Source organism: Schistocerca gregaria, chromosome 1 (genome assembly GCF_023897955.1).
Source record: "Schistocerca gregaria isolate iqSchGreg1 chromosome 1, iqSchGreg1.2, whole genome shotgun sequence".
NCBI classification, from domain to species: Eukaryota; Metazoa; Arthropoda; class Insecta; order Orthoptera; family Acrididae; genus Schistocerca; species Schistocerca gregaria.
In genome coordinates this window covers 522,899,620-522,922,851 of record NC_064920.1, presented here as the reverse complement: position 1 = coordinate 522,922,851, position 23,232 = coordinate 522,899,620, and the positions used below count along the sequence as shown (strand labels likewise).

Sequence of the window (23,232 nt, the reverse complement as noted above, 5' to 3'; positions counted from 1 at the left end):
ATTTTATAATAACTTTTCTGTCTTCGCAGCTGTAAATCGACCATTTCTTTCTAATTGTGTCTACTGTGATATGCTGAAAATACAGAAAGAAGTTTTCAGCTATCCCGAGCATTTCTGTTGCTATTGCTTACAGTTATTTTGAGATGTATTAGCTTTATGATGATTTCGACATTACTGTAATGTAATAATCAACATTAGTCCAAAATTATTTTCGTTGTACTTAAAAACAAGACCAGTAATATAGTTTTACCGAGACCATTCCGTCAATTATTCGTTGTTGTTGTAGAGCTACGTGTTGAAATGCTGTGCACAAAATTTTATCCTTTATCAATGCGTGTAATTCATGTGTAACTCTCAAGCGTCGTTTCACACTCTTCTTCCCTTTGATACTGCACTCGGCAGAGCCACGCTGTAGAACAAAACGCACACTACACCCAGATTGACACTGCTGTGTTCGAATTTCGTCTGAGCTTTCTCCACTCCGATCTACAGCACGCGATATGCTTGGTTGCGTAGCTTCCTACCGTACAGGTATGTTAAAGACGAGTAAGCTTTTCGTAATACTAGAAAAGATTATCATTTATTTAATTCTCTTAAGTAAGATCCTCCATCGCCGTGCTGTAAAACTTGAAGGTAAAAGTTTGCATATAGTGGTGATCCGATACATGAAGTATTTGTTATTACAGTCATCGCTACGCCGGATTATATTAAGTATCTACACATTTATTTGCAAACCAAAGGTGCCAACATAATGTAATAGAAATCTCTGTGACACAAAATTTTAATTACGTCTTGCAAAGTGCCAGTATGAAACATTAATATTTTGAATAATTTTGTGAAAATGCAAGATTAGATTATCTACATTATTCGCTCCAAAGACAGACAGTGTGGGTGTAATCGCGGATTTAACACATATGTAAATAATACATAAATTTATTTCACATTAAATCAAAAGTCGTAAATGATTTTCATGGAGAGTTCATGAAATGACTGTTGACTGATATTTTATCAGCAGAGCTCTGCTTCACATTTTCAGGAAACATTTAAATTTTGGTAGTACAGTTGTTTCTGCTGTGTTATTAAAACGTGTAGGACATTCAGTGTGGTCTTCAGGTCTGTCTCTTCGGTGACGTTTCATTTGCTTCTATGCATGTAGTAGAGCATGTTCAATAAGCCGTACGTTCCGTTCAAGACCTGTGAACAAAGCAAAATATATATGTATATTGCCACTACTTCACGATTCACACGAAAAGTAATCTCAACAACATCGGGTTTTAACTTTCTCCAAGATCCTTGCGAAATAAAAGTAACCAAGAGAATCTCGATAACTAATTACATCTATTTGACATATCTACAATGGATTCACTGAATCACTTTGATACTACTTTTCTAGCGTTCCACCCTCTAACAGCCCACGGAAGAAACGAACACTTAAATGTTTCTGTGTGAACTGAGATTCCTCTTATTTTATTAGAATGATAAATTCTCCCTATGAAGATGTATCTAAACAATATTTTCGTGTTCGCAGGAAAATAAACTGAAATTTCGTACGAAGATCTCTCCGCGACGAAAAACGCCTTTGTTTTAATGACTGCCATCCTAATTCGCGTATCAAGTAAGTGACATTATCTCTCCTATTCCACGATAATACAAAACGAACTACCCTTCTCTGAAATTTTTCGACGTCTCCGTCAATCCAATCTGGTAAGGATCCCATACCGGAGAGCAAAACTCCAACGGAGGACGGGCAAGGTTCGTGCACGCTCTTTAATGGGGACAGATAAATTCACTTGAAATACTGGAGTGATTTAGGAAATTTAAAATGAACCATTTCGACTAACGTGTTTTTTTTTTTTTTTTTTTTTTTTTTTTTTTTTTTTTTTTTTCTTTCAGAATGAGATTTTCACTCTGCAGCGGAGTGTGCGCTGATATGAAACTTCCTGGCATGTTAAAATAGTGTGCCGGACCGAGACTCGAGCTCGGGACCTTCGCCTTTCGCGGGCAAGTGCTCTACCAACTGAGCTACCCAAGCACGACTCACGCACTGTCCTCACAGCTGGTCCCGAGTTCCAGTCTCGGTCCGGCACACAGTTTTAATCTGCCAGGAAGTTCCAACTTTTTTAAAAAAAATTCTATACATTGATAATTCACCTGTGTACTCTTCATCAGCTTCGAAAGATTTAAAACACAATATGTTCCTAAATTCTATTTACAATCTTCTCGATCGTGTACAGACTTCACATCCATTTCCAAAGGTGAACCGCTGCATTTTTGAAGGAATAAACATTTAAAACACCAGGTTTCCTCAATGAATGAATGACAGTACTGTACTGTGTTAATTTCTGCCTTTCTGGTGGGCCAATTAATGCAGTCAGATACAGCTTTGAGCAGGAACCACGCCAGGACATGAATCGTTTCGCTGTTACAAGAACATATGTCCCCCAGTACTAACGTACAGTCTTTACGTCTGACATACCACGCTCGGCCTCTCTTCTTGCATCGAAGACACGCATCGTGCTCCATCACAACAACGGCTACAGTTGAGGATAACAGTGAAATTGCAGCTTTCGCCATATCTGTGATGACGCCTTACTTGTGTCTCACTCACCTGCAGCAGCATCTGCTTGGACAGCGTGCACGTCTTGCCCACCGTGATCGCGATCGGTCGCACAGTCATCATCATGAAGATGCCCAGGCTGCGTTTGAAGCGAGCGTCGTTGTTGACCCAGCCGCAGCAGAAGGCGGAGTACATCAGCCTCTCGCTCTGAAACAGGTTTGGATCACCAGTTACCCACATCAATAACTGTGCAGATATATTACAGAGTGTGATGTCTAATGTTAACATAGGATGCCCAAAATAAAACTGGACGGGAAAGTATTTTCGACATTTGGAAACAACTTAGTCTAAATAATAAAGAGACCATTAAGAAACTAAAGCAGTCAGTTGAGTGTAAGTCCATAAGTGTCTACGTTGTCGTTCTAATCGTCTTCAGGTTGGCATTAGTTAAATGGCTCAGTTTTTAGCTTTTTCACATCGGTTTACCCCGCGCTCTTGTGAATTGAACATGGCTGCACCACTCCCTCTCTGCACCGATAAGAAATAGCTATCCGAAAACCTGTACGTCTTCTTTTATGGCGATACGAGAAAATCTTTGACATGATTTTGTATAACCGTCCAGTGACTGTTGAAGTAGTTCCAGACCAAACGTACCATTATGTTTCTGCATTGGACACCGTCCATAACAGGCTCACCTTTCGTAAAGTCTGTCCAACGCGGGTCACAGAATAAACCAATCAAGAGAGCAAGCAGAATCGTGTCAGAATCTGCCAGCACGAACTGAATCGTCACGCTGACGAAGGTGAAATATTTTTGAAAGTATCATCACTGGAGATAAAATACTGGCTTATCACACTTTTGAGAGCAAAGAGCTACAGCTTGAATCACTCTAGGTCTGCTGCCGATACGAAATTCAGGAGGCAATCCTCTGCAGGAAATTTATTGTCCAACTATTTTAGGATGCACAGTGTTCAATTCTGGAACATTACCTGGAAAAGGGGTCAACACTCAACAGTCAGCGTCACGGTGAAATGCTTTTCACCAATTTGGTGCCTGCAACTCCAACTCGAAACATAAGCCACATTTTCTTCTTTTTTTGGATTCTTACGATTGTCCTCATGTCACCCCTCATCACGTTCAAACTCTTAAGAATATGTATCACTAGGTGACTTTTTTTCTGGAGATGTGGAAAGCTCGTGCAGAGACAGACCTAGTGCATTGAAAAGCGGATATGTTTAAAAATGATATTACTGTAAATGGTAGACGGTTGCAATAATTTAGAAAAAAAGTCTGTGCAGATACCTTTTGATTTTTAGGAGTGATGTTTAATAACACATTTTATTGCATGTAATTGGCATCTGTGAAATTCGCAAGGGAACGATGGGCGAGAAGTAAACACGAGATGGGTTATTTTAGGCCTTGCGGCCTTGGCGCAGTGCTAACAGCACTTCCCGTCAGATCACCGAAGTTAAGCACTGTCGGACCGGAATAGCGTGACGCTGGATGGCAATCGGTCTGCCGAGCGCTGCTGGCAAACGGGGTGCACTCAGCCCTGCGGAAGTCCTTTGAGAAATAGCGGCTCCGGTCTCGTAAACTGACATACGGTCGGAAGGCGGGTGCTGACCACATGCTCCTCCACATCCGCATCCAGTGACAACTGTGGGCAGAGGATGACATGGAAGTCGGTCGGTACGGTTGGGCCTCCATGGCCTGTTCGGGCGGAGTTTAGTTTCATTTCTTTTTACGCAAAAATCCCCAGCTACTCTCATCTAAGTATCGTTATGGGAATTTACTTCAGTTCCAGTCAATACTGCACGGCAAATTAATGTGTCTGAGCAACTGAAATGTGGTTGCTGTTGGCCTTAATAATACATCGGCAGCAGCTCCCGTGTTTTAATGGCATCACGAAAATTTCGTTATCGCGAGAAGCAAAACAAGGAGATTGCTATTGTGTGGCTCAACACGGGTATCTTAAACTGTTGTAAATGTAAAGGTTTAGTACCAACAATGTTGAGATAGTGAAACGGAAAGGTTAACTACATGGAATCATATCACGTCTTTATTAATGAAAGGTGCAATAAGATAATGGGGACAGAAGAAATGTAATTAGACGAGAGACGCTAAAAGTGACGCTAGAGGAATTTTCATATCAGCGCACACTCCGCTGCAGAGTGAAAAATCTCATTCTGGAAGAGATTACTGTTTAACGGCTCTTCACGACAGTGTTAGAGAACGTGGTAGCGGGGTGATGGGGCATGTCGCGGGTACAGGCGTGGGACTGAGCTCCGACCAGCCATCCGACAGATCTGAATAACATAGGCGTCACTGGGAGGAAGCGCCGGGAGTCATAGCCTAGTGAACTCTCCATAAGAGACGGGAGAAGAGCTCAGTATAGCTTAAGTATACTGAGGAGACAAAGCCTGCATTTTTGTGGGCACGTGACGCAGAGAGGAAAGTACACTGTCCAGTCACATTAACGTGACCACATGTTAAAAGTCTGAATAATGACCTTTTGCAGCTCGGTCTGTTGCGAGATGTGCAGGAATAAAGTCATTGAGGTCCTGGAAGGTACCGACAGGGATGCGGAACCATGCTGATTGTAGTATTAGGCAGATGCGTTAACTTTCTCGGTTGAGGATCCAGTGCACGAACAGCCCGATCGAGGTTTTCCCACGTATCATCTGGGGAGTTTGGGGACCAGCGAAGTACGGTAAACTCGTCCTGGTGCTTGTCGAACACTGCGAGTTGAGTGACACGTTGATTTGTCTTGCTGGTTGATGCCATTATGCCGAGGAAAAAAGCGAACTATAAGTAGGCATAGACATGTGCCACAAGAATATATACATACTTTGCGGATCCCTTGTGTCTTATAGCATGACGAGATCACCCGCGGAATGCTACGAAAGCATTTCCCAGATCATAACGCTCCCTCCTCCAGCCTGAATACCTCCGACGATTGTTGCACGGTGTTTGCTTTCAGATGTTTCATACCGTATACCCCACAGTCGGCATCTGTTCAAAATGGCTCCGAGCACTATGCGACTTAACATCTGAGGTCATCAGTCCCCTAGAACTTAGAACTACTTAAACCTAACTAACCTAAGGACATCACACACATCCATGCCCGAGGCGGGATTCGAACCTGCGACCGTAGCGGTCGCTCGGCTCTAGACTATGGCGCCTCGAACCGCACGGCCACTCCGGCCGGCTTGGTATCTGTCCGACGGAGCATAAAACGTAATTCATCTGAAAAGGCTACTCAGTGGCCATCCAGTTGCGGTATTGGGTGGCAATCTAGTTTCGGTACTGGCGTGTAAATTCCAGTCTTCTTCGTAGGTGAAGAGCACTCGTCATGAGGGCATGAACCAGGCGAGTGCTTCACAGCCGATACGCAGCAACGTTCGCTGTTGGTAGTCCCTCGGTTTCATCTCAGCAGCCGTGGCCCACCCCTGTCATCTACGGACCATGATGCATCACAATTGCCTCCAGTTTTGGATAACGCCATTTAGCCAAGCACGCTGTACTCTAGCCTCACCAGCACGTGAACAGTTTACAAATCCTTCCACTCTTGGCCCGAAAGCCAATGATCACGGCCTTTTGGACGTCCGATAAATGGTTTTTTTCCGCATTACGTAAATGAGTGAACCGTTTCCCGTGAACCGTATGTGCAGTTGACGGACTTTGAGCGAGGGCGTATAGTGGGCATGCGGGAGGCCGGGTGGACGTACCGCCGAATTGCTCAACACGTGGGGCGTGAGGTCTCCACAGTACATCGATGTTGTCGCCAGTGGTCGGCGGAAGGTGAACGTGCCCGTCGACCTGGGACCGGACCGCAGCGACCCACGGATGCACGCCAAGACCGTAGGATCCTACTCAGTGCCGTAGGGGACCACACCGCCACTTCCCAGCAAATTAGGGACACTGTTGATCCTGGGGTATCGGCGAGGACCATTCGCAACCGTCTCCACGAAGCTGGGCTACGGTCCCGCACACCGTTAGGCCGTCTTCCGCTCACGCCCCAACATCGTGCAGCGCGCCTCCAGTGGTGTCGCGACAGGCGTGAATTGAGGGACGAATGGAGACGTGTCGTCTTCAGCGATGAGAGTCGCTTCTGCCTTGGTGCCAATGATGGTCGTATGCGTGTTTGGCGACGTGCAGGTGAGCGCCACAATCAGGACTGCATACGACCGAGGCACACAGGGCCAACACCCGGCATCATGGTGTGGGGAGCGATCTCCTACACTGGCCGTACACCTCTGGTGATCGTCGAGGGGACACTGAATAGTGCATGGTACATCCAAACCGTCATCGAACCCATCGTTCTACCATTCCTAGACCGGCAAGGGAACTTGCTGTTCCAACAGGACAATGCACGTCCGCATGTATCCCGTGCCACACAACGTGCTCTAGAAGGTGTAAGTCAACTACCCTGGCCAGCAAGATCTCCGGATCTGTCCCCCATTGAGCATGTTTGGGACTGGATGAAGCGTCGTCTCACGCGGTCTGCACGTCCAGCACGAACGCTGGTCCAACTGAGGCGCCAGGTGGAAATGGCATGGCAAGCCGTTCCACAGGACTACATCCAGCATCTCTATGATCGTCTCCATGGGAGAATAGCAGCCTGCATTGCTGCGAAAGGTGGATATACACTGTACTAGTGCCGACATTGTGCATGCTTTGTTGCCTGTGTCTATGTGCCTGTGGTTCTGTTAGTGTGATCATGTGATGTATCTGACCCCAGGAATGTGTCAATGAAGTTTCCCCTTCCTGGGACAATGAATTCACGGTGTTCTTATTTCAATTTCCAGGAGTGTACATACCCTCCACTGGTAGTGCTGCCAACTGCCGTCTGTGAGTACTTATTGCACGTTGACGTCGAGTATAGTCAGTGGTTACATTAATGTGGCTGGACTGCAGAGGTGAGACGAATGGGAAATATTGTTGTAAGAGCATGGCAGAAATGGAGAATCTGGTAGGCGGTACTCGCACTACTAAAGTGAGTATTTAAGTAAAGTGGCTGCAGGACTGTGAAACCACGAATGGGCGACGTGATGTGACATCCGCGCCCCATTGTAAACGTGTTCGAAGGTATGCCCGCTACGTGAAGCGGGATATGTGGCAGTCTGTGGCAGTCCTAACGACAGATTGCAACACTGGTAAGGGCACAATTGTTTCGGAGCACGCCATTCAAGCGTACATTGTTGAATATCGGGTTCCGCAACACATGGACCGATGTACTCAAACGACATAGCCCACATAACGACATCGTCAATGTATTGGACATCGGATCATCTAGGTTGCACCATGGAGCAGTGGAATCGTGTCGCCTGGTAGGAAGAACCACGTTTCTTGTCATACCTATGCGAGAAACACCTGCGCGAAGCACGTCGCTGACTCAGGCCGGTGAGAGCAGTATTATCCTGTGGCATCTATAATAGTAATCAAAGGCAACATGCCTACTGTGGACTACGTGAACTTCATGTTTGATGTCTTCCCCGCCGGCCGTATTGGGCGAGCGGTTCTAGGCACTTCAGTCTGGAACCGCGCGACCCCTACGGTCGCAGGTTCGAATCCTGCCCCGGGCATGGACGTGTGTGATGTCCTTAGGTCAGTTAGGTTTAAGTATTTGTAAGTTCTAGGGGACTGATGACCCCAGAAGTTCAGTCCCATAGTGCCCAGAGCCATTTGAACCAATTTTGTCTTCCCCGATGCCAATGGCATCTTCGAGCAGGAAAATTGTCCGTGTCACAAGGCCAGAATCGTGTGTTACTGGTTTCAGGAGCATGATAGTAACCTCTCTTTGATGTGTTGGTGACCAAATTCACCTTAACTGAACCAGATGAAACACATCTTAAACGGAATCGGTCGTCTGCTCCTCACCCACTAACGACCGGCCTATAAATGCGTGCACAGTGCGTAGGCACCTGGTGCCACATACCTCCGAAATCTTTCCCCGGACTTGTGGAACCCATGCCACATACATCACCGGTACTGCATTCCAGAAGTGGACAAATACGCGATGAAGCAAATGGTCTTACTGTTTTCTCTCATGAGTGTTTGTTTCCCTTGTTCCTATTATGTTTGTGAGCGTGGCAAATATCTGGGTAAATACTTTTTGCTAATTGGATATGAAATTCATTGAACTGAGGATGAATAAACTATGTTTTGTTGTTCCATATCTATTCATCCGTGATCTTCTCACTAGTTAGCTATCCTTTTAGTTGCTTTAGGTGTTTTTATTTATTGTTTGTGTCTGATATTCCCTTACTGATCACCCGCCTGTATTTCACAGATCCAACGAACGAGCTGCAGAACTTCTTTTTTCCAGTATACTGGGGCTTAAGAAATGCATGAAAGTGGGTAGTCCTTGCCTCGTGCGGTTTTGAATAATGAATGAGGCTGGTGAACCTAACATACAATCTTGGATGTGGGAGGAGAAACAAACAGCTTTCTGATAGCGTGTTAGTGAAGTCTGTGATTGGCATCTCGAGTGAAGTGATGTTCGAGAATGAATACGAGACAGCAGAGCAGCATGCGCGGACTCATGATCATACATGTTCATACATGGTTTGCGTTTGTGGCGAATACTTTTCTTTTCTTTTTTTATACTTGTGAGACGTGTGCCTACAGCCCTCGAAGAATTACTGCTTTCCGCTGCCTTCGTGGTCGCGGATTGCATCTCGAGAGTCAAGAAGTTACCTATTTCTGCTGCTTTGGTATGTTGAGGCTTGCTGTCACTATTTGCTATTCAAGTAAGAAGCGTCGCAGAAAGGAAACGGTGAAAGTCTTTTGTTATGTATGACTAATGTATTGCTTGTGTTTATCGAAATCTATTTCTTGAGCAAAGCCTTGTTATAGAAACTTAATATGGGATCTCGCGTATAACGCTGTCTACCTTTGACGAGTGACTGCTATATTTGTCTCAGTCCTCGATGTAGATAAGCTTTCCTAGTTACCAAAACATGTTTAGAGTCATTCCTAAGGTCACGGGAAGAAATAAATACCTTGACAAGCTGATACACTTTTACTATTTCCTACAGTCATAGCTGGGTATAAAAATAATTAATAATTTTTAAGTAGAGTGTTTCCTTCTTATGAGTTGTCTGTTTCTTTTTAAATGTCCATGTGTTAAATTGCCACATTTTTTTTTTTTAATTCAAGATCACAGATACGAAATATAAAGACTTTTACTGCTCGCAGTTAAGACCTGAGAGGGTCTTATGAGATGTTTCGGCGTGCGATCTGTAATTCGTATTTGTCACCCTGTGACTGTGTGGATTTAATTTTTGAGAGTACCTAATATGAGCTAGATGTTTGGACAACATGGTTGTGGAGTAACAGCAATTGATATAAAATCAACGTAGTATGAAAAAAACAGTCTTAATCGCGTATATTTACTTATTTAGTGCCGACCGGTTTCATCCCATCGCAGGGGCCATCTTCAGGGTGAGCATACCGCTGGTCGATCCCTGCCACACCTTGGTAGACGTGACGCCAGCAGCAGTCGACCAGCGGTCCGCTCGCCCTGAAGATGGCCCCTGCGATGGGATGAAACCGGTCGGCACTATATAAGTAAATATACGCGATTAAGACTGTTTTTTTTTAATACTAAGTTAATATGAGTTAAATGAAGGGAAGGAAAGATGTTCGGGGAAAGCTCAAACTGTCACTTTGTGTCAACACTTGTTTATTAACCAAGTGGGCTATATTTGTTTTCAACTCTTTTAGTTGTGATTTAATACTTTTAAGGCTTTTATTATTTACGTATGAAATGGATGTGTTATTGACTCATCTACTGAATGACGGAAAAGTGTTATAAAAATTTTTAATTCCATTACATTGATTCTCTCACAATTTATGCGCAAAATTTTTAAATTTTCTTAGATGTTTAAAAGAACATCTTGAAAAGTCATGCTGACTGAGTGATTCATTAATAACTTTATTGTTCCTCTTATAACGCCTCTTTTGAAGGAAGGAAAAATGTTTCCGTGTTAATGAAAATATTACCTTTCTGAAGAATCTAATTGTTCATTATTGTCAATGTTGTTGTGATGCTGGTCAGGTGAACATATCTTATAAAAAAAATTCTCTTTTCTGGGTATGCCGAGCTTACCGCTCTCACCTCCTTGCTACCTGGCATTTAACTGATATTGATAATAAAAAACCAATATTTCTTACGCTACGTAATGATCGGTAGTCTGAATCTCGTCTACAAGATGATCCGAAAGCGTTAATTATTTGAGAGAAGGATCTAACTCAGGTTCCATTAGAAACGAAATTTCCTCTGTTGCTTCCGTTAGTCTGACTTCTCTTATTCCATTTCCTCAAACACTCATTTCGTTATCTACGTTTTGCTTTAGACCTGTCTCTCATAAAAACATGAACATTACTTAAGAAAGAATGCCCATACACACACATAGCAAACATAACAATCTAGACTCCTATGTTCTATAATCGCAAGCTTTTCAAAAAAAATTGAAAATCCGTTTACTCGAAGCTCTAGATCTGTGTACCATCATTATAATATCTTTATTAGATGATAGAATTGGCTGCAACTAATCTAACATCAGAGCTATAGTCATCAGAAAGGCTGTGTTCACTTGCCGTATAGTCACCCGATTGCAAAACGTGTGATGTCTGGCCCAAACAGCAAGACTTCCTTATCGTAGTTTCAGATCTGTCATATGCTGCTGCAGATGCTGTATGCTTAGCAAAAAACGGAAGAGGCAGTAAGAAAGACACTTGTCTTCATTTCTCATAAACTGGACGTAAATTTGCATGGACAGTGCAAGAATTGGTATTCTATTAGGTCATCCTGCTGTCTGCAAACGGATGTCTACAAACGCACATGAAACGGTGTTTCTGTTATGGTTAACGTAAAACACGCTGCCGTACGGCAGTGCTGTCAGAACGTCGCAGTTTAACTATGGCAGGTACCGACTTATTAGCTGCACTGTCTTCACCTGTGAAGTCAGTTGTGTCCGCAAAGCTCTGATCTTCTTATACCCTTCCAAAGATGAGACATTTCCATCTAATTTAAGGTCCATATACGTGTATGTTATAAATTCCAAGATACAATCGAATTCGTCCAGGATTTTTATGGACACATCTTTTCACTTTCGACATAAGAACGTCTCTCCATTCCATATTCGTGCCTCGAAAGTTATTGACTAAAATAAATTTTCTTCTCTAATCATTTTTTTTACAACACTATCGTCTTACTTTTTGTACCAATTTACTGGTAAATTTTATTCCCAGTCGGTACTGTCGTAGCATCCATTGCCCATTATTCAGTAGCATATGTAGTCATTTGTCAATGCTTCTTTCGTTTTTCTTACACTTTACTGACAAAAACACTTACCTCTTTGACTGCCTGACTGTATCTGTCAATTTACGTAAAGACATCTTGTAAGTACCGTTACTTGCTTATCCTTGGATGTACGCAAAATTATGTTCGCACTGGGATCAAGCTATACGAGATACATTTTCAGCTTACTTTCTTCGAGGGTTGAAGAGAAAGTCTTGAGCATCCGATCTGCAGGACAGTCAGCCAGTATTACATCATCATCGAAAATTATGCAGCGTCCTCTTTCACCATTCATCATCATGCCTTATTGTCTTGTAATTCACCGTCACTACATGTTCTTAAACGAACAGGTTGAATAACCATTGCTTCCTTCTTAAAACTCGCTTTTCGGTCGTAAACGCTTTGCGTTTAGATACAGCTTCGTCAGAACATGCCCTTTCACGCAAAATTAATCTCTCGCTCTTATTTTAGTAATCACTAGATTTTTTTTTATTTTTGCAGCCTCTTGTAAAGGTATGTCTAGATTAAATACCAGAGATAACTATGGTACAAAACGCAGTTTACAGGATGGTATAGAGAAGAAACTAATATCAGGCTGTGCCAGATTAAAGACATGCAAATTTAAAATTATAGGCACAGGCAATTTTTGCTGCAATTTCTCAGAGCACATAGGAGGAGATAACTCTAAGTTATTAAAGTTATTCAGTCAGAATTTGTAAACTGCCGCACTCCTTTCTTCACGTCTCCAGTGGAAGATGAACTCTGTGCAGAAAATGTTGTTACGTATCACCTATTACCAAACTATGTGGTTATAATTGATTTAATTGGATTTTCTAGTCTTTTGATAAATGTTTGATTGTAGCCAGAAATCGCTGACGTGCTCCGTATTGGACACAAGGGAATCGAAGAGCCGACTTCAAAAATGAAACGCTGTATAAGTTTTGCAGCTGACAAACGCGTTTCTTAGGTGTGCAAATATAGCAGATGGGTTATAGACCTCAGCGTTGGTGCCCTATCACATTGATGAGATATACTGCACCACATACCCTGTAAGCCACCTGCTGTATTCTCCTACACATTTTAAAAGATTCGTGAACATATACAGACTCTAGATCTTCATGTTTTTGACTTGGTCGCAGTGTTCGAGAAACTAAATTAAACCTGGTCTTATCTCTCGATTTTGATCGCAGTTTTCAAAAGGATTCTGTTGAGTGTGAGACAAATGGTGCTGTAAATTGCCGTTTTTTGTGTATTTAGTTATTTATTTGTTCATATATCAGATCCCTTAATCGGGCAGGTAGGATAGAAAATTTAAAAAGGGAAATGGATAGGTTAAAGTTAGATATAGTGGGAATTAGTGAAGTTCGGTGGCAGGAGGAACAAGACTTCTGGTCAGGTGAATACAGGGTTATAAACACAAAATCAAATAGGGGTAATGCAGGAGTAGGTTTAATAATGAATAGGAAAATAGGAATGCGGGTAAGCTACTACAAACACCATAGTGAACGCATTATTGTGGCCAAGATAGATACGGAGCCCACACCTACTACAGTAGTATAAGTTTATATGCCAACTAGCTCTGCAGATGACAGAGAAATTGAAGAAATGTATGATGAAATAAAAGAAATTATTCAGATAGTGAAGGTAGACGAAAATTTAATAGTCATGGGTGACTGGAATTCGATTGTAGGAACAGGGATAGAAGGAAACTTAGTAGGTGAATATGGATTGGGGCTAAGAAATGAAAGAGGAAACCGCCTGGTAGAATTTTGACAGAGCACAACTTAATCATAGCTAACACTTGGTTTAAGAATCATGAAAGAAGGTTGTATACATGGAAGAAACCTGGAGATACTAAAAGGTATCAGATAGATTATATAATGGTAAGACAGAGACTTAGGAACCAGGTTTTAAATTGTAAGACATTTCCAGAGGCAGATGTGGACTCTGACCACAATCTATATTTATGACCTGCAGATTAAAACTGAAGAAATTGCGAAAAGGTGGGAATTTAAGGAGATGGGACCTGGAAAAACTGAAAGAACCAGAGGTTGTACAGAGTTTCAGGAAGAGCATAAGGGAACAATTGACAGGAATGGAGGAAAGAAATACAGTAGAAGAAGAATGGGTAGCTTTGAGGGATGAAGTAGTGAAGGCAGCAGAGGATCAAATAGGTAAAAAGACGTGGGCTAGTAGAAATCCTTGGGTAACAGAAGAAATATTGAATTTAATTGATGAAAGGAGAAAATATAAAAATTCAGTAAATGAAGCAGGCAAAAAGGAATACAAATGTCTCAAAAATGAGGTCGACAGGAAGTGCAAAATGGCTAAGCAGGGATGGCTAGAGGACAAATGTAAGAATGTAGAGGCTTATCTCAATAGCGGTAAGATAGATACTGCCTACAGGAAAATTAAAGATACCTTTGGAGAAAGAAGAACCACTTGTATGAATATCAAGTGCTCAGATGGAAACCATGTTCTAAGCAAAGGAGGGAAAGAAAATAGGTGGAAGGAGTATATGGACGGTCTACACAAGTGCGACGTTCTTGAGGACAATATTCTGGAAATGGAAGAGAATGTAGATGAAGTACAAATGGGAGATACAATACTGAGTGAAGAGTTTGACAGAGCACTGACAGACCTGAGTCGAAAGAAGGCCCCAGGAGTTGACAACATTCCTTTAGAACTACTGACGGCCTTGGGAGAACCAGTCCTGACGAAACTCTACCATCTGGTGAGCAAGATGTATGAGACAGACGAAATACGCTCAGACTTCAAGAAGAATATAATAATTCCAATCCCAAAGAAAGCAGGTGTTGGCAGATGTGAAAATTACCGAACAATCAGTTTAATAAGCCACAGCTGCAAAATACTAATGCGAATTCTTTACAGACGAATGGAAAAACTAGTAGAAGCCGACCTCGGGGAAGATCAGTTTGGATTCCGTAGAAATACTGGAACACGTGAGGCAATACTGACCTTACGACTTCTCTTAGTAGAAAGATTAAGGAAAGGCAAACCTACGTTTCTAGCATTTGTAGACTTAGAGAAAGATTGGTCAATATTGACTGGAATACTCTCTTTCAAATTCTAAAGGTGGCAGGGGTAAAATACAGGGAGCAAAAGGCTATTTACAATTTGTACAGAAACCAGATGGCAGCTATAAGAGTCGAGGGACATGAAAGGGAAGCAGTGGTTGGAAAAGGAGTAAGACAGGGTTGTAGCCTCTCCCCGATGTTATTCAACTGTATATTGAGCAAGCAGTAAAGGAAACAAAAGAAAAATTCGGAGTAGGTATTAAAATCCATGGAGAAGAAATAAAAAATTTGAGGTTCGCCGATGACACTGTAATTCTGTCAGAGACAGCAAAGAACTTGGAAGAGCATTTGAATGGAATGTACAGCGTCTTGAAAGGAGGATATAAGATGAACATCAACAAAAGCAAAACGAGGATAATGGAATGTAGTCGAATTAAGTCGGGTGATGCTGAGGGAATTACATTAGTAAATGAGACACTTAAAGTAGTAAAGGAGTTTTGCTATTTGGGGAGCAAAATAACTGATGATGGTCGAAGTAGAGAGGATATAAAATGTAGACTGGCAATGGCAAGGAAAGCGTTTCTGAAGAAGAGAAATTTGTTAACATCGCGTATAGATTTAAGTGTCAGGAAGTCATTTCTGATAGTATTTGTATGGAGTGTAGCCATGTATGGAAGTGAAACATGGACGATAAATAGTTTGGACAAGAAGAGAATAGAAGCTTTCGAAATGTGGTGTTACAGAAAATGCTGAAGATTAGATGGGTAGATCACATAACTAATGAGGAAGTATTGAATAGGATAGGTGAGAAGATAAGTTTGTAGTACAACTTGACCAGAAGAAGGGATCGGTTGGTAGGACATGTTCTGAGGCATCAAGGTATCACCAACTTAGTATTGGAGGGCAGCGTGGAGGGTAAAAATCGTAGAGAGAGACCAAGAGACGAATACACCAAGCAGATTCAGAAGGATGTAGGTTGCAGTAGGTACTGGGAGATGAAGAAGCTTGCACAGGATAGAGTAGCATGGAGAGCTGCATCAAACCAGTCTCAGGACTGAAGACCACAACACATAACCTGTCAAGGTTTGGGCCATCAGCCTCTCCTACATCCAACCAGAATGTAATCTGGTTCCGCAGGACAGAGCGAATCAGGTTGTGGAAAGGGGACAAGGTCAATTACTATTAGTTATACAAGAACACACAACTTTATTGTTCGAACCAAAGCTCAGATTCCTCTTTAAAACAACAAAAATCAATTCACGGATGATAGCCCAAGTAACTTCTCCAAAATATGTTTAAATGATTCCTTCCAAAACATCAGGATTTATAGTAACGCCTGAAGCCATTATTTAAGTAAAATTACATCTTCTCGGCTAAAGGTCGAAATAATATTTGAGATCAGCTAAGGGAATTCTTTAAAAGCCATGCATTTACAAATTGCAACTAAAGGCCATATTAAGAAAAATTCAAATTGATTCTTGGGCTGAAAGCCCAATAAAAAAAAATTTTAACGTAGGGAAAGAGAGACTTTAAAAATAAGCCTGTACACAGTACAACAAAAAAACATCTTAAGAAAAGTTGAAGTTTCTTGTCGGCTGAAGGCCCAAACAATTACTCAAGAATAATTAAAGACAACCTTAAGATAAACGTTTACAGAACACGGCTGAAGGGCGTTTCAGGAATTCAACTTAATTAATTACAAACCTTACAGACAAAGATTTACATATTAAAGCCATAGATTCTGAAACAAAGACGACTGAAGGCCTAAATGCAGAGCAACAAAAATTTTAAATGAATCAGTGCTGAAGGCCTAATCTTAAAATTGTTATGAAGTTCGGCTGAAGGCCATATACTAAAAATAAAACAGACAATACATGGCTGAGGGTCTGGCACAGTACCTGCGACCAAATAAAACGACAATCACAAACAACAAACAGTGGTGCTCAGAAGTGTTCCAAGGAGAGGAAACTCTAACCACAGTTTAGGAGAGACAGGCAGCCAAGCGTTACATTAAACGATCGGGTTGCAGTAGGACCTACGGACGGCTGAAGAACCAACCAACAACCTAACCAATTCCCTCTCGCCCAACCGACCAACCGCCTACTCCAGTACGCAGGCAGCATTTACCTGCTCAGTGGAAATCACAGAAGCTACACATGGTTCCCCGTAAACACACTTTCACAAGAACTCGAATAATCGTAAAAGCAATCACTGTGTAACCAGAAGGACGAATCAATTCAACACACAGAGTTTCCACAAGCGGTCGGCGACCAAATACACGTCGTCCAATGACACGACCGACCGAACGACCAACCCAGGTCGTTCCCAATCCAGTCACGTGTGTCAGCAAGGGTCGAGTGAGTCTTGGCAGTCCGAAGCTGACTGCAGCTCCAAGCCGACTCAACCCCATGTTCGTTCGGAACTCGGAGACACGGCGACCCGCGCACACTGGCTAGGACCCAACCATGAAGTGTTCGATCACCCACAACACAGCCCTAATTGGCTCTTCCTCAGTATCATCTCCGTTCACATGAAGCGTTGGATACGAAGACAACACTTGGGCGCAGGCTACGCGCTATAGACCAGCGTAGAGAATTATCGGAAAGCACAGGCGGCTGCTTTCTGTGACGATGATGTTGTAAATTTGGTACAACGCTCCGACAAATGTCTAAGTAGGAGCGGCGACTATGTAGAGAAGTACCTGGAAGGTGTAGCTAAACATGCAAAGAAAGTAGTTTTGATTTTCACTGTGGTTACCATTTCGCGACCTATCGTTCCTTACTTTCCGAACAACCCTCGTATGTTCCGAAAAGTTTCAAGACTTTAGAGGCAGTCGGAATTCTTCCCGTAAGTGGCGACTGCATTTTCTGACCATAAGAGATGCTCATCTAAAGTTACAAAAATACTCTTCACTGTTTCCTGATAAAACGTTGAGATGCTGACGAGAAGAATAGGGACGAGCTGTACGCGAAACTCAGAACTTATTATTTTCTGATGGGATTATAAAATTTCTTGGGACTTTTTGGCATTTAGTTTTAGTTTTGCACCCATCTTACCACTGAAGACAGATCATCATTTTTGTGGTCGATCGAAGTATTGATTTCTTCGGATCTGGCTTTTAGGTTATGCACGAGATTGTGGGCTTTAACGGGTTTTTAGAGGAGAACACAATCGATGACGTGTCATTGACAAGAAAAACAATAGTGAGCTCAGGACATCCCTCTGGCAATCACTGGAGAGCGGCCGTCCAGGACGACTTTTCATTGCTGGAGACAATCACCTCAGCGTAATATCTTAAAATTTTTGCTTTTGCATTTTAATGAGCAGTACGTTAAACTTGAGGACCACAAACACTTTGTTGATGTCTAATAGTGTCAATACTGTGGCCTCGCAACTCTTCAAGTGTATTCCAGATCATCAGTAACCTTAATTAATACAGTGTTCATCCTATGGTGTTTAAGAATGTTGTACTAATATTTATCATGTGCCTTGAATTTGCTTAAGTATTCAGTAGTTTAGCCGTAAACAACATATTCCTGAACTTTGGATACAACAGGTAAGACACTGATTGGCTGGTAATCACAAAGGGAAAGACTGGAATATGCTTCTTTCCATGGAGTGGAATATGTTCCATTCACGAGAGAAAAATTCCCTTATGCCAACTACTCCCAGCAGGTAGCCCCACTGCTTGTTGCCTGAAAGAATCTAACCCTAATTTGGCACAAAGCTCAAACAGTCGTGGTGGAAATGAACGGAGAGCTCGATCTCGCAATGTCTGGCCGCAGACGCTGTGTTGCTCTTTTTGCTATTCGTTCTGCCTCGGACGCAATTTAATGTGTGCAATATACAGAATATTTTACACAGCAGTTAGAATATTTTCGTATATGTGCGCGTCGTTGACTATGATCTCGACGAATGGATCGCCATGTTGAAATTAATTTCGTTTTTATGATACAGTTTCTACGGTATTCGTAATTTTTACTGGGACCTAAAATTTTAGACTCTGTCTTTATTTTTCTAGTTAGGGCTACTTCTTGAGAATTTTTTGTTTTTTGTTTTTGTGTTCCTACTGTGTAATATTTAAACAACGATGGAGTTATTATGTCTAATTTAGTCTACGTTAACGAGGAATAATCATTATTTATTTCTAATTTTGATGAAGCATTGTGGATTATCACGAAAAGCGTTTTACAGCTTTCATACAGATTCCTACTGCAATAAAGATGCAACTGCTCTGAGCAAAGAGGTGTTGAATATGTAGGCAAATGTTCATGAACAGATAAGAACTATACCCATAACTCTTGACCTCCATGTGTGTGTTTAATATCTGCCTACAATTAGCATAATTTTGTAGTGGTTGTTCAGATTTACTGTAACTAGACTTCAATAAAATATTCAGTGAGTTTCAACTGCAGCTGCCCACTAAAAATATCAGCTAAAAAAACTGAAACGGCCAGCAGGCTATAGTTAAAGGCGGCTAAAAGCAGATAATGATTCCACTCACTAATTTTAAAGTTATCACAAACTTCTACTAAAGTACCCCCGCCATATGGACGCTATTAAGTCGATAAAGGTTGTTAGTGCTGCTGTCGAGCACTAGCAATCAAGAGAATTAAATAACGGATTAACAGTTTCATTAAATAAAGTAATGAATAATGTTAAATATAATAGTCACAGACCAACCACTGTTCTTCCTCTCCCTCCCTCTCTCCCCACACTCTTTGCACAGAGGGCTCATTGTAGACGAAACATTACGTTTGGCATCTCCACAAAGCAACGACAGAACAAATAATTCTACATGTACTTGATCGCTTACCTGATCGGACATAATGTGGGCAAATATGCAGTAAATTGTAGTTTCGTACAGAAGACCAGGTATTGAGAAAAGCGCATTTATGGCTTTTCCTATGTTTCCATCTCTCTGCAACAGCTATAGAAAGAAACATATTAAGAATTCAGCAAACAGTTCCAATTGGTAACAAAAATAAAGGGTAGGTTATCTTAAATAATAAAAAGTTATTTTAGGTTCTGTTCTGTAGAACACTGATTAAGTAGTTTATTTAAAGAATTGAATAAAACTGTACAACAGCCAACAGTAGGGGTTGTACTAGTAATTTGTAACAGAACAACGTTGCACTTACTTTTTCTTACTGTATTGTCAGTAACACGTATAACTTACTGATGATTATTTCAGTTTGTTTGATATCGTATTAAATAATCATTTTGCAATTAGCAGTTGTGTACTTTATTAGAGTGTTATGCACATATGAATTTGCAACAGTCATTCTTGTAAACGTCTGTTCTCTTCTTAATAATGGAATAGCTTATTATAAACGAAAGGACGTTATCAACTACCGAAATGGGGAAGCCATCATGCCTTTTAAATGCCAACTTTTATCCATTCTAGTTCCCGTCATTGGAATGCCTTTCCTTTCGCAAAAATGCTCGGTAGTCTGGCCCAGCAGAGAGCATCGTTATATGGTTATCAGCTGCTCTTGTCTTTTGAGTTTTTTGGTACACTTTTTGTTTGAAACAAGCAGCAGCTTGAGTGGAGGTAGTAGGTAGCAAGCAGTGGTTGAGTAAGGTTCTATTGCGAACCAGGCTCAAGGGTACATAACGAATATTATGAGAGGCCGCGCCACACATGCACAATCATTCGCCCGGCGCTTCTGAGCTCTAGCAGCAGCCTCCAGATGGCGCTCACAAATTCGGACCACTTTCCGCTTCCGCTCCACACCTGTCTGCGCATACTGCTCGTCCTCAAGAGTGTGGCTAGCAGCCAAACTGAGCACTGACAGCCGTGAACTACCTTGCTTCAATCTCGTACCGGAGAACATGGAAATTCTACTTCCGACAGGCTCTAAACGGCGGACACCTATGCACTTAAGATCTTGCCGTTAGACAGTTCAGTTTCATGCCTTCCGGCAGCTCACTACAGTTCTCTGAAGCGTACCTCACGACTTACCAGTCAGTATTTATGGAGTAAAAGCACAATCAGAAGTGTCTGCGTCATTACTAGCAGTTACAGTGACAACAAATTTTCAAGAGACAGCAAAGTTAATTGGATTGCATTGTGTTAGGTCTTATATATCAAGTGCCACACGTGACACTGTACCAAAGTTAAGTATTCAGTAACATTCTCTTACTAAACGTAAGTCCGCCCGTGGTAGCTGAGTGGTCAGCGCAACAGAATATCATACCTAACGGTCCAGGTTCGATTTCCGGCTGGGTCGGAGATTTTCTCCGTTAAGGGACTTGGTGTTGTGTTGTCCTTATCATCATCATTTCATCCCCATCAACACGCAAGTCGCCGATGTGGATTCAGCTCTAAAGACTTGCACCAAGCGAACGGTCTTCCCGACTGGAGACCCTAGCCACACGGCATTTCATTTTTACTAAGTACAGTTGGTTATTTCATATTGTGCTGCCACATTTCTATACTAGTGCCGCCATGTCAAAGCACGTGTTTACTTAATAATCTTAGAATGCAGTTGCCAACTTTAACGATGTATAGCAGCTTTGTGCTACATCGAATATTTGGGTGAATTAATAGTAAGATTCAGTTACAACAATATCAACAAGTTCACGGTTTAGTGCGCTCTGCAAGATCTGCAAGATCTGCAAGATTTTGATTTTTTGTGCTCCATATGGTGCAGTTTATGTAACAAGGCGATAATTAGCCATTTTGCAGTAACATAATGTCTCATGTAAATTACAGCCCCAAACGCGAGATATTTCCAGGCGAAGCCTGGTGCTATTCGAATTGAACCATCATTGCATCAAGAATGGTTCCAACAAGCAGGCTATGCATCATATTTGATCTGTCTCAATAATCTGAGAGGCGAAGATACCGTGAAATCACATTTGAACCATGCTCTCAACAGCACTGCATCTGAAAACCAAGTCACTGACGGTGTACTTCATCCTTAGCGTTGTAATAGGAGAGACAGACCCTTTTAGAAAGAAAGTTTAAGGTTATTTTTTGGACACGATACGATAACGTTATAAAAATGTTACATTCCTTTTTCAAATATCTTATAACTGCTTTTGCTTAAATCACACCTAAAGTGTTGTGGTTAATTGGAAACATAAAATTAGTGCTGTTAATTTACGTGAGAAACAGGAAAAATCAAATTTGATGGGTGATCATTTAACAGTACATCGTTAAGTGATTACTTATTTGTATTTTCTGTTCCCACCCACTTTTATTTATTTTATGTTTAATTTAACATAATGCTAATCGTTCAGAGTATGTTCTGCTATCTATAGGCGTTTATACATACAGAAAGTTGTTACTTAAAAATTAATCGTCTTGTACTAAATTAACATGGGACTTTTTGTTTATTGTAAGCTGCAGATGTGGCCGTTGGAGTGTTTGGAGGGAGGGAGGGTCAGTGATTGGCCAGAAATTGATTCAATAAATTTACTTAATTTCTCAAGATGAACATAAATTCAATCTGGTAATAATAAGTAACTGCATTTTTATCTGAAAACTTTTGTAAAGTTGGTTGTTAAAAAGATAGACTTTAAATATCTTGTTACTCTTATTTTGGTACTAAAACTAAGTTACAGTTATTGAAAGATAACTGTATTGGCTATTTCAAGTTCAATGAATAAAACTATTTTCAAAATTTGTCCCTTCAGGTTTTCTGGTGGCAGAATTTAGAAGCCATAACTATTTCTTTTCTGAAGTAAAATAGTCACAGCGATTTTGCACTGGTTCCCAGATCAGTTGCAAATACTGAGAAAATCTAATGATCGTTAGAAAATGTAATTATAAAAACTATGATTAAGGTGAGTGTGAACTAAAGTGTTAAATATTATTTCTAGATAGAATTACCCCCATAAATTTCCATTAAATGCTCCGAAACAACTATGATTGCTTTAATACTGATCGGATATACGCGAGGTTCACATCTAAAAAAGAAGTTCGATCTGAGTAAAAGCTGTTCTGTAAATGTAAATTTTATTACTCTTTGAGAGTTCGTAGTTACACGCTAAGATAGCCACTCAGTGTTGTAGCAAGGTCATGCAGATTAGCAAGCGCGACCACCCATCCTTAAGAGACAATAAAAGTACTCGGTATTCAAAAGTAGAGCTGTGTGGTCGTTACAGACTTTTACAAATATTTGAAATATGGACAACCTATCATAATGCGTTCCTTAAAGCCAGCAGTAATGGCGCCAAACGTGTAACGCATAAAGCGTTACCGTCAAGTCTGAACAATTGACTACTTCGCGCCTGGTGTCTGATATCGCTTCTGTCATCATTTCTACAACTACATCCATACTGCTCAAAACCCTGTGATGTGCATGATAGCAAGGACTAAC

General features: G+C 41.4%; 1 protein-coding gene across 1 annotated transcript in view; it reads right to left on the bottom strand.

The window, feature by feature from the left end:
* Positions 1-1,121: 1,121 nt before the first annotated feature.
* The window catches only part of LOC126278624 (odorant receptor 43a-like), an 88,005-nt gene continuing 65,894 nt past the window's right edge, over positions 1,122-23,232 (bottom strand). The window contains exons 5-7 of the mRNA XM_049978884.1: positions 19,719-19,832; positions 2,609-2,764; positions 1,122-1,194 (exon numbers count right to left, since the gene is read on the bottom strand). Coding sequence (XP_049834841.1) covers positions 1,135-1,194; positions 2,609-2,764; positions 19,719-19,832 — 330 coding nt within the window. The 3' untranslated portion in view covers positions 1,122-1,134. The remainder of the gene's footprint in view (positions 1,195-2,608; positions 2,765-19,718; positions 19,833-23,232) is intronic.